Below are 12,581 nucleotides of genomic sequence, written 5' to 3' on the forward strand. Positions count from 1 at the left end.
AGCTGTCAGAATAATGCAACTTCTTTGTAGATAATCTGTATTTTCTCTGCCACTCTCTGTTCAAATACTGTTTCTCCCTCATGCTCTCTGTTATCTCCTTCTGGAACTCTAGACGCGTTTTGTACCTTCTCACTCTATTCTCTCTAACTCTTCATCTCCTTTTCATATTTTGCACTTTTTGCTCTCTGATCTGCATTCTATGTAATTTCTTCAGCTCCATCTTCCAGTTCACAAGTTCCTTCTTCATTTGTATCTAATTTGCTATGTAATTCATCAACTAAATTTCTAATTTTAATCATTAATTTTCTGTGTCTAGAAAAATGGGCAAAACAAAGATGTGTTTCTTTTTCTAATCTGCCTGGTTAATTATGGTATTCTCTTATTTCTTATGCTTTCCATACTTTCTTTTATTTCTTTAAGTATATCAAATATATTTATTTTGTACACTCTGCTGATCATTCCAATATCTACAACCTTTGCTGGTTATATTCTGCAGTTTGGTGTTTCTACCATTTTCACTCATGGTAGCTTGGCTTCTCTTATATTTGGTGACTTTTTAATTGGGATCACAGGTTTCTTGGAGTTCTATTTGTGTGATTTCATTGAGATTTGGCTTTTTAAAGTGCAATACTCAATGGAAAATATTTTTGCTTCAGCCAGGTTCCTGGATACACTACCAACCCAGGACTATTTCAGATGAATTTTTTGAGTTGGGTTATTTTTTAAGCTAATTAGGTAGTATGAATTCTTTTCACAAGCTCTTGTGTATGAGGCTTGGTGGTTAGCAATTCTCAGAGAAACTTTGTCTCCCCAACCTGCCCTGCCATAGAACCAAGGCCAAGACGGCACATATCTTCATCAATTCTTTATCAATTCTCTCCTCTCAGAAGGATTTTCCTAGGTCATCAGCTGGTGTCACCCCTCAGGAGCCTCAGTCGTCTGTGTGTAATGGGAAAATTCAGTTCCATTCCACCCTCTTCTGGCCCAAATTTTGTCTCTGTCTATACTCTCAGGGCCTGTAAAGACCCACACTGTGGGCAGCCTGGGACTAGGAAAATGGCCCCACAGAAAACACCAGGTTCTTCCCTCTCTTAACGAGGAGAATTTTTCCCTTCTTATTCTGATCTTCAGGGATTTCCCTTAGTTCCCCACTAGATCAGAATGCATTAAGCAAAGATTTTTCTTCCATGTTTCATCCAGCATTTTAGGTGTATAGACCTGCGAGAAATTGCCCTTCACATGCAGTGTGCCATATTGCTGAAAAGCAGCATTTTGAACTTAGTTTTTAATAAGTAAAATTATATGTTTGTCTGATCTGTATGCCCCCGGCAAGCAATTCTAAACCATTGCTACAAAGTTAAATGCTCCTGGGCCTTAAAAAGAAGAACTTGGAAGGGCCAGCCTAGTAGCATAGTGGTTAAGTTTGGTGCACTCTGCTTTGCCAGCCCAGGGTTCACGGGTTTGGATCCCAGGCACAGACCTACACCACTCATCAGCCATGCTGTGGCAGCATCCCACATATAAAATAAAAGAAGATTGGCACAGATTTTAGCTCAGGGGGAATCTTCCTCAAGCAAAAAGAGGATTGACAAGAGGTGTTAGCTCAGGGCCAATCTGCCTCACCAAAAAAAAAAAAAAGAAGAAGAAGGAAAAACAAAAGCTTGGAACATACAGTTGGGTATGTACATATGGTATTTGCTATGTATCACTGAGGGTTAGGACCACAGGTGAACGTGAGCCAATTGGAAAACACGTACTTAAGATACAAACCTACTTACTAAATCTTGCAGCGGGTCTCATTAAGCACAGCTTTATCACCACGCTCTCAGCCATGAGTGGTCCTTACGTTGTCCCAGAGCCAAATGAAGTTCTCAGTGACCTGTGGTTGCTTCTTAGCTGTTAAACTGACTCTGCTTTATTCTAACAAAGCATGCACAAATCGCATGGTACCCTCTGAGTTCTGAAGGACGTTTCCTTTGTGAATGAGATAGGTAAGTGACAGAAAGAAATTGGTTTCACCCCAGTGACCACCATAAGGGATGCATGCCGTGTGCCCCTCCTGATTCACAGGGTCCTATTCCAGATGACTGTCAAGTTGTTACCTTCATTGGTTGCACCATTCATTCATTCGCTCACTCAGCTAAAATGTACTGAGTGCCTGCTAGGTCCCAGGCACTATGCCAGACTCTGAAGATACAAGGAGGAAGCAAATATGATCTTGGCTGTGGACGAATTCACTTTCTGTTGGAAACAACAGAAATGTCAATTCCAATTACTATAAAAACCATAAAATGCTGCAACTTAGGTATAAACACAGTTATTTACCCCACAATACTTCATTCTTAAAGACTGAAAAACTTGAACATTTCAAGAATATTTAGAATCTGATGATGAAATGATAAAAGTTGGATTCATATTTGGGGTGAAGGGTTCCACTCACCAGATCCCACGTCTTATCTAGGTCCCTCACTGCGCTGTGGAATTGGAGGATGACAGCTTGCTGAGGTAGCAGTTTCTGAGCATAGGCATCCCCATACCTCTTATTTTTACTCTCACCATCTAGAAAACCTGCTAACTGGCAATGGTGCTGGGCAGAGTTTGATTCTCAAAGCACAGTGCTGTGGACCGCACAGTGAGCATCTCTGGTTTGGGTCTCCATCCTTCAGGTTCCCCAAACTTTTGCATTTGATTGGCATGGATGCTACTATATATGAGGTGAGCATCCTTGAACCTGGCACTTGACTTTTTTACTACTCAGAGGTCTTGTTTGTGAAATAAGCTTGACATCTGCCCAACTGATTTCTCTGGGTGATTGTGAAGATCAACTGAAATTTGGAAATCAAAGTGTGAAAAATAATATGTTATAAATTTGTAACGTATTATCAGTATTATTACTAGAGTAATATCAGAGTATTAGAGCATTTCATGTTATTTGATTTCTTCACTAATCTATATTTCAAGTTATTTTCAGTAGTTTCTTAACCTAAAAGTAGCTCTGAGAATGTTTTAAAAGAGTCGCTACAAGGTAATAGAATGACTTGCATGTTCGTATTAATTTTAAAGCATAAAAGAAAATATTGTTAAATACTGGAGAGGAAGAGATGGAGGGTTCTGTTTGGATTAATGTTTTGAAATGTTTTCGAGACCACAAAGTTCTTGGACTGAATCCAAAAATGTACCAAAATCCTTTTTCTGCACGTGTCATTCAATATTGACGTCAGTGGAGGAGGCTGAGGTGCCTTAACTATTAGACAGGTGCAGAATGAATACCTGCAGTGGCTCCTTTGAAATCTCGCCTCCTTTTCATGGTAAGAGTCAGGGGCAATTTAGTTCTCTGATGTGAATAATATTAGCAAACGTTTTTGAGAGCTTGCCGTGTTATAGACCCTGAGGTAATTCATATTATCACTCAACAATATGTGTCAGATATTCGCTCTGAGTCTTTAAGGAAATTAACTCACTTAATCGTCAATGGACCCGATGCATTAGGCATTTTTTATTTCCATCTAAGAGATGAGGACTTTCTGAAAGGTTAAGGGATGTTTCCGAAGTCACCCACCTGGGATTTGAACCCAGGCAGCTGACTCCTGGGCCCACAGTCTTAGTCTCTGGCCATTCCCAACTCCCACTGCCTTCTTCTCTGTCACACCGACTTGATTTCTTTGCTCCTGCTCCTGTCCCTTCTGTGACATTTGGAGTTTCCCATTTTCCAGGAGTAAGAATGAAAGATAACAAGATGTAGAAAAACGTTTAAAAGTAAAGATTTTGGAGTCACACAGACTCTCTCACTTATCAGCTTTGAACAATTGTTTAACTCCACTCCTCCACGTAAAGTAAGAACTAGTATTCTGACCTAATGAAGCATCTAACAAGTGTTTAAGAGCATTTATCACCTTGACTGCATATTACGTGCCTGATAGATATTTACTACACTCATTCAAAATAACAAAAGAGAGGACCTCACACTGTAAAACTGAGCAGTCTTTTCTTAGCTTGTGAGCATAGGCCACATGCCAAGACAACCACGTTCCATGCGTGTTCAACCCTGTCTGCCACTTTTCAAGTGAATTTATGTCTGAGCTTCTTGCCTGAAGGCACTTCCATCTCTAAGAATTTCTGAAACAAGTGTTTCAAGGAACCAACACTTCAATCCCAGTATAAAGATCTGAATTTCACCTCCTTTTGTCTTTATCGACCCAGGCCTACAGAGTTGATGAGAGGGCGGCAGAGCAAGCCCGGTGGGAGGAAGCCTCCAAAGAAACAATCAAGAAAACCACTAAGCCCTGTCCTCGTTGCCATGTGCCAGTTGAAAAGAATGGTGAGTCTGGGCTGCCCAGAAAGTGGGCATTTGATGAGCTCTTCTTGGAGAGCGTTGGGTACGTGGTTATAACAGTCAGGAACTCTACAAGGGTTTTATAACAGGGCAGATGAGCACAGAGACTTTGAAGCCATCTGGCCAGAGTTTGAATCTCCTCTCTCATGTCAAGTTTCTTAACCTCCTAAGCCACGTGTCCTCATCTGTCAAACAGAGATGATGAAAGAAGCTGCCTCTCAATAATAGAGTCATACGACGTGATGGATGACAAATGGTTAGCCCAGAGCCTGGCATAGAGAAAGCACTGAATAAACACCAATTGTCCTTATTACGATTTGTTATTAAGAGTATGAGACACTTTGTGTGTGATAAATTGTTCACTACTCTAACAGCAACAACAGCAAAGATGCCAGAGAAACTCCCCAGTCCAATGTTTCCCAACTTGTGCTCCATGGTACTCTGGTGTCCATGGGTACTCAGTGGGGAAAGGAGGAGATCACCACATCCAGTAAGTTTGCCAAGTCATTCCTACTCTATCCCTCTCTTGGATAACAACAACCACCAAAACAACTCACTTGTAGTGAGCGTTTACTGTATGCCTGTTCTAAGTTCTCTGTAAGCATCAGATTGTTTAACCTTCACAGAAACCACATGAGGAAGCCACTATTATTATCTCCATTCACAATATGCATTAGCCAATGAAAGCATTTGAGAATTCCTTTTGCAGAGAAATTTGTTTAATTTTTTTTAACCAGTTGCTTCCCAAGTTTTTAGGGCCACAAAATTCTTTTTTTTCCTATCACAGTGATTCACATCCCTTTGAACCCTGGAACACATTTTGGGCTTTGGTTGCTCCATCTCTGCTGTGAGAGAGTTAGTGCCTTATATCGCTATGACCCCTGGCTCCTTCATTAAAATATCTCTGCCGGAATGTGTTTTCGAATAGGAGTTTTTCTGTGGCCTTCCGGCAACTGCTCTCTAAATTTTAAGAATGTGAAATGACAACTTGGAGATACCTCTGGATTAAATGACATTAACTACAGTCAAAGTCTGTCAGGAGCCCACATATATGTCCCACTTTGCCCATTTTGCAGTCTTAGAAACACCAGCATCCATGTTCAGATAGTTTTCCCTAATGATACCGTAAACCCAGGGCAGCATCTCATGGGAAGGCTCAGTCCCCCTCCTTACACATGCGGTCACATCTACTCCTCATAAGTGCTGGGGGGCCACCATGGCTTTGAGGAGACTTGTGAGACCTCTTAAGCAGAAGTTCTCCCCTCCCAGCTGCTGCCTTAATAGACAAGTGGCCCATGTAATATGGTGAAGGACATTGAGAGGGGGACCAGCTGGGCTCCATGCTTGTGGCTATGGATTTTCATGCCCCTCATTGACCTTCCCCGGTGTTCATCACGCTGTCTGTCAGCCATCATTCTGTGTCCCTCCCTGGCTCTGCAGTGTTGTTTGAAGTCAAACCCTAGTCTCTATTTAGAGTATTCCTTTGGGCTGCCCCATTCATGGTGACTCTGATAGCTCACAGCAAGCAGCGGGTGACCCACTGCCATCCATCTTGGACATGTCAATCAGCTTAAAGCCATCACAGCCCAGTACCCAGAGTCCTTTCTAAATGGGAAACATATATGCAAGTGTGAGGTAGAGTCAGCAGCATAAAATGAAGCACCAGGGACAGCTCCTCCCACGTCCTCTTCATTGAGCATTGGCTACACCTGGTGTGTAGGCTGCTAAGAGCTGGCTTGCTGTGGAGTGAAACCCGGCAGTCCCATGATGGGCACTCCAGTCTCTCTTTCCTCAGACATGTCCTTTAGAAAGTCTTCCTTAATACAAACAAGACAGTACTGACGCATCCCAGAGTAGCAGGAACGAGCCAAGTGCCTAGTTCTGAATCAATGGTCTCCCAGGAAAAAAAAAAATTTACTCCATGAGTCATTGTTATTCCTTTGCATGCTGGAACACTCCTGGCAAATGCAGTGCGTTGGCATGCACCTCTAAAAAGAAGACATCAATGGAATCAGAGGAAAGAATTTTTCTAGTCCTTACCGATTGAGCAGTGTTGTAGGGGCAATGGAAGCGAAAGTTCAAAGCTCTTCCCAGAGAGGACATGCAGTGTTGATGAACATGGGCCATGGCTCCATTTCACAAGTATTTAAAGAACACCAATTAAATAGGAAGAGGCCATGTTGCTGTTATCAAAGATCAGGAAACTTATCTATCTCCTGGGCCTGGGAGAGAACCTCACAAAAAAATGTTTGATGATTTAAAAAGTAGAGAGAAAAGGCGATAGACACCTACACAGATATTTTTATAACCTATGATAAGCAAGCTAGAAGGGCACAAAGACCTGGGGGCTAAGAGCTGGTTTCCTGGAAGAGATGATACCTGAGCCGAGAGCTGAAGGATCAGTACACACGGGCCAGTCAAGGAGGTGGGAGAGGAGCCTTCTAGGCAGACAACAGGTGTGAAGGCACCGAGTGTAAACAGGAAACACCCGTGTGGGCAGGAAGCCCAGTTCTTTGGAGTTCCTCGATGACGCATGGCAGGAGCGTATGCTGAATAGGGTAGGATAGAGAAGGAAGGGCCCGGAATGAGGTGAAGGGCTTGGACTTGACTCCAGAAGACAGGGAGCCATTCCAGGCTGTGAAGCCGGGAAATGATTCGGTCAGATCTGCCTTTTGAGTGAGACCACACTGGCAGCCGTGGCCCACGGCATCAAAGAAGTCCACTGATTCATGACTATAGAAATGTTCCTAATCTCGTTACTTCTTTGAAACGTTGTGATGTACTATAAATAGAAAGCACTAATTTTTCACCTATAAATTTTTACCCTGGGAACTGAAAAGCTGGTACATTAAGCTTATTAATGAGAGTCTAAACTGTTAAAATGTGCAAGGGAAACAAATGTAGGCCCTGTTAGCAGGAACAGCTAGCTTCCTTACCTGGTGCTCAACCTAAATTCATGGTCTCCTGCATATTCAGCTGAATCCCAGAAAAGTTGTTCTTGCTTCAGCAAAGCTGTGGTGATAATGGGAATTATTTCCATTGTCAACACAGGCTAAACCTTGGCACTTCTCTTATAATCCCCTCCAATCTCCAGAAGTTTCTTCCATCACTTCCACTTCACAGATGAGATTCTGGGTCCATTCTCTGATCAGTAGGTGTCTGTTGCCAGTTAAATTTGCCTTCAGGTTGTTGAAGAACTTCTACTCTCTCGTTAAATTGGGAAGACAAGTTGCCAGCCGGGCCATAGTGTTGACTGGGCACAGGCTGGCCTTTTCATGGCGTGAGCATCAGTCAGCAGACAGAATTCTCTAAAAGAGAAGCTGTATTTTCTTCATTTAAATATCCACAAATTAGTGTAAAGTTGTCAGCAGCTTCTTGCTCACATTTGCTCTTAAGCTGGAGAAGCCTTAGCGTTAGAGTCCCTGCTGCCTCTCCATATGATGGGCTCCAGCAATCACTTTGCGTCTCTCAAGCACCAAGAGGGAAAGAAAGTTAATAACGTGAATATCGTCTCTTCCTATTTCATTTCTTCTTATTCTGTTGTGCCATTGTGATTCAAGATTCCATAATAAAATCTTATTTGTGACGCTCATATTCCACATCCATTCAGATTCTGGTATAATAGGAAAACATTCTCAACCTTTCATTTAGCATCACTTTACTATTTCATTGAATTTGAATGTATTGCTTAAGAATTGTCTATGATATTCCAGAGAAACTTAAGTGATTATACAGTATTGCCTTACTTTGGTATGTTATTTGCATCATAAGTGTACAATAATTAGATAAGTGTTGAAAATAAAGTCCTGTAATTGTGTACTCCTAAATGGGAAATATTAAGATAAAAGTGTCATAAGTGAGTTTTTCCCTTTGTTTTCCACATATTTGTATTTTTTTTCCTGAGTAAGATCCACCCTGAGCTAACACCTGTTTCCAATCTTCCTCTATTTTTGCATGTGAGCCACCGTCACAGCATGGCCACTGATAGACAAGTGGTGTAGGTCCACACCCAGGAACTGAACCTGGGCCACCAAAGTGGAATGCCCCAAACTTAACCTTTAGGCCACCAGGGCTGGCCCCACATATTTGTAATTTTTTAATGATCTCTCAAACAAACCAGATAAAAGCAGAAAAGTATGGAATGTTAAATACCCTTAAATTACCCTAAAACAAATGCGTTTAGTTACATATTCATAAATATTTTAAATTAGTGGAAATTCTCTTGCTGGGTTTCTAATAGTAAAAATGAGACAGTGCTAAAGCAATCACTTGGAAAATTTGGCAAGAAAAAATTACTTAACCGTGTAATTGGTAATAATGGAGCACATTCAACACAATGTAGGATTCAAGCAAAGAAGCTACTTTTGCCTGGATTACCCGGCAAATGCGGTCAGAAACGATTCTTGACACATAACTTCATACAAACGACTCCCTCTTCACTTCACGGCAGACTTGGTGTCTGAGCCCCAGAAGCAAATAAAGAATATGTTCAACAAATGGGGGAGGTGTGGAATCCCAAAATAAGTCCCCAGATAAGGGACTTTACGTCTCATGCTGAACAGGCCCTGTTCTGTGAAAGAGAGAACATTGGAAGCACACAGATCATAGGTAAATCTCAGGCTTCATCATTTAAATGACCTTGAGAGAAATCTATACCCGAGTAATAATCTTATCTGACAAGATAAGAGTAAATGCTTTTGAGGAGTAAATGAGAACCTATGTAGAGTCCCCAACATCATTCACTGGTTTCTTTCTGTCCTTCTCATCTTAAATGAAATCGTGAATAGCATAAAGGGAGGTGTTCCCAATTTAATATTTTTAAGACAGCTATCCCGACTCCTCTTTTGTGAATTTTTCCACGTCAAGTAACACTAAAGAAACGATAAAAATGCTCATAGTTTATATTTACATTATTATGTATTATATGTTAAATCATTAAGCATATTAATATATATTTTAAATAATCAATTTAATATATATTTACATAAGGAATTGACCCCTATCTGTGCAACACAAAGCATTTGTCTCTAAATCCCATTTCAAGAGAAGTAAATAAACACTAATTTACGAATAACATTTGTCCTCAGTGGGGCAGCCAGCCAGTGGCATAGTGGTTAAGTTCACATGCTCCACTTTGGCAGCCCGGGGTTCACAGTTTCAGATCCCGGGCGTGGGCCTATACACCACTCATCAAGCCATGCTGTGGCAGCGTCCCATGTACAAAATAGAGAAAGATGGGCACAGATGTTGGTTCAGGGACAATCTTCATCAAGCAAAAAGAAGATTCGCAACAGATGTTAGCTCGGGGCCAATCTTCCTCACCAAAAAAAAATAAACTAAAATTTATCCTCAGTGAAAGTGGCATGCTCCATTCATTTCGTAATGACTGTCATAACTTTAGAACTTCCTGGTGTGCGCCCTGATTTGTTTTCCTCGGTTCAGATTCTACCGCTGGATTGCTTGTGATGATTCCTTTAGAAAGTCATTTCTTGAACACCGTGTTGGTGTGGGAACGAGTGTTTTCCAGGAGTTTACCTGTGTCCTCCGTCTGCCCACAGGAGGATGCATGCACATGAAGTGCCCGCAGTCCCAGTGCCAGCTCGAGTGGTGCTGGAACTGTGGCTGCGAGTGGAACCGCGCCTGCATGGGGGACCACTGGTTCGACGTGTAACCGGAGCAGCTGCAACACGGCAGGGCTCAGCCGCCATCCTGCCTGGAAACACACAAAGTGTCCTACTGTCATGTGCCACTTTTGCTTTCTACGCGCACACACACACACACACACTTCAAGTTCTTTACAAAATCACCAAAACAAAGTTACAAGAGATGCTCCTAGCATCCCTCTCATTGTGCCCATTAAAAACAGCAAAGCTAAGGGTGAGACCACCATCAGTATTCGCAAGCCTCAGCAATACACAAATACCAGAACACAGATCAAATTGCACTTCCATCGTTTGTATCGGTTGTCATTCTTGAGTGAATTCAAGTCAAGTTGGCTAAGTATGTAGAGAGCGATTTCTCAGGTTTAATTTCTGCATTTTGCCTTTAGCAAATATTGGGAAAAAGCCATTTGTGAGGTGAGAAATCATTTCGAGGGACTATTGTCAGCGGTTCTCTGTAAGATGGCCTGTTAATGGATTCTCAGAACTGTATTCACTGCTTTAAGAACAATGCTCTTATTTAAATTTTCAGAGAACATCTATTCCCAAAGAACTGCAGACAATAGTCAAAACTATGTGTTTATCCCCAAGAATTCTACCTTTCTTTATTGCATGGATGAAATATCAACTTCACACAAATCGGCTTGTCAACTAAGTGAGAAAATATGAAAGTTAGTTTGATGTTGAATGTTTAAACTATAGGGAAGAAATCAAAACTTAATGCTCTTTCATTCCATTTAATTACTTGCAACTTTAGAAAGATGATTTTCTAAAAATATTGCAAAATCTATCATTTGATTTTAAACATTCATTTTGCAGCTTTGAGAATAAGCTAATACATTTGGCTTCACTGTAAATTTAATGGATAAGGTGCCTATAAAGACATATTTAGAAATGATTTCGTAATGATTCTCAATGTTAACAAAAGTGCAGCTCACTAAAGCAGAATGTCTAAAGAAGGCGCATTTCCAGGACTATCTCAGGAGGTAGCCTGACTCTCTATCAGGAGGGTTTATGCTCTTTCTGCTTACCCACTCTTTTCCTCCAATCTGCAAGTCCCGGGGTTTCTGCCCACCCAGTGGCTTACTCCAATGGAAAGTTCTTTTCTCTAAGATGGTAAATTCACACTCAAATATTAACATGGACTGAACTGGAGTGTTGACCAGATTTTCATCTTTTTTTTATTTTGAGGCATTCACAACACCTCAAAAAGAGATGTATTCACACTTAGATGCAACAAACCTCACTTTCGGCAGCACGGTATGCAGGTGACAAAGGGTAAACCGCTGTCTTTTGTTCTCATCATCTGTCTTCTCAGGAAAACTGTGACCATAACTAAGGGCACAGTGAGTTTCACTAGCACATGGGATCCCTTTTGGATTTAGGGACCCTGGAAATTTTGAAATCGGTAGCAGGGCTTCTCTTTGTAGATGGAGCACCAGAAATCCTTGCTGGGAGGAGAGAGGGAATGACCCCAGAAAATTTCCCAGAGGCATCTGTCCCTGGTTCCCTAACCTTCCATCCAGGGACAGTCCTACCCTCAGGGGCTCTGCGCCTGGGACAAGACGAGGATGTGGCAGCCACATCAACATTAACAGCCTCATTTGGCTTCACTTTGTCAAAAAATTCAACCTCCCCAACATGGCCCCAAGGCTGCCCGACTCATGTCAGGAAGCCTAAAGATTATTTAGAGATAATGGAGAACCAATGTCTGTGAGTGTGAGAAGAAGGAAGGTCAACAGGCACGAGCCCGCACATCCCAACGGCTGGTGTCAGTGCTCAGTCTGGAACCCACCCAGGGCCTGCCCGTATGTTACTGACAATCCCAGTAAGTAGCACCTCCTTGCACTGACCCGACAGGACAAATGAAGTGGCACCCTCCGTCATGTGGAGCACCCAGCATTTTATGTCTTCCAAAGCTTTTGGTTTTAATGATGCTGCCATTGTTGCCTCTTCCAAATCTGCATGGTTTGTTGGGTGTGGATGCCTGAACAAGGTTTGCTCCCATGTGTTCAGGCACCATAGAAATCCCTAGGTACTCCGTTCCTTCCCTCATGGGTGTCTTTATGTATTTTTCTTTTCAGAATAGAATACTGATTCTTAAAACAAGTTAAAGAAAAAATAGCCACTATAAATGAATGTGAATCACAAACCACTATAACGTGTTTGAGCTTGAATGATGTAACAAAATGTGAATACATCCGAAGAATAGAAATAAAGTCTTTGCAGAAGAATCTCTATTTTTCTCTGAAATGTGTAAAGAAATACTTGACTAAGATTGTACTCAAATTGTCAATAAAAGCATCAAAATAGCTTTTGAGTCCATCTTTGAAGCTATATTTTCAATCAATGCTGAAGGGGTGGGAGGGAAGCACAGGACACATGGCTCGTGGCCTGGAGAGGCAATGGCCATTTTGATCTCTGTTCCCAGCCCTAGATTAACTCTGGTCCTTTTTCTTTGTAAAATCAAGTGGTTTCTTAAATGCTATTAAAATTTTAAAGGGCTCTAAAAAGCAAACCATCGTTTAAAAATCTAACATTCGCTTTCCTGCCACATCAGCAAACTTTTCTAATCAGTGTTTAAAACA

At 41.6% G+C, this 12,581-nt stretch overlaps 1 protein-coding gene across 8 annotated transcripts in view; it reads left to right on the forward strand.

Moving 5' to 3' along the window:
- The window catches only part of PRKN (parkin RBR E3 ubiquitin protein ligase), a 1,205,440-nt gene extending 1,193,134 nt beyond the window's left edge, over positions 1-12,306 (forward strand). For all 8 annotated transcript variants that reach the window (XM_005608125.4, XM_005608126.4, XM_070256476.1 and 5 more), the window contains 2 exons: positions 4,201-4,318; positions 9,892-12,306. In XM_005608125.4, the coding sequence (XP_005608182.2) occupies positions 4,201-4,318; positions 9,892-10,004 (231 nt within the window). In that variant the 3' untranslated portion in view covers positions 10,005-12,306. The remainder of the gene's footprint in view (positions 1-4,200; positions 4,319-9,891) is intronic.
- The last annotated feature ends 275 nt before the right edge of the window (positions 12,307-12,581 follow it).

Source organism: Equus caballus, chromosome 31 (genome assembly GCF_041296265.1).
Source record: "Equus caballus isolate H_3958 breed thoroughbred chromosome 31, TB-T2T, whole genome shotgun sequence".
NCBI lineage: Eukaryota > Metazoa > Chordata > Mammalia > Perissodactyla > Equidae > Equus > Equus caballus.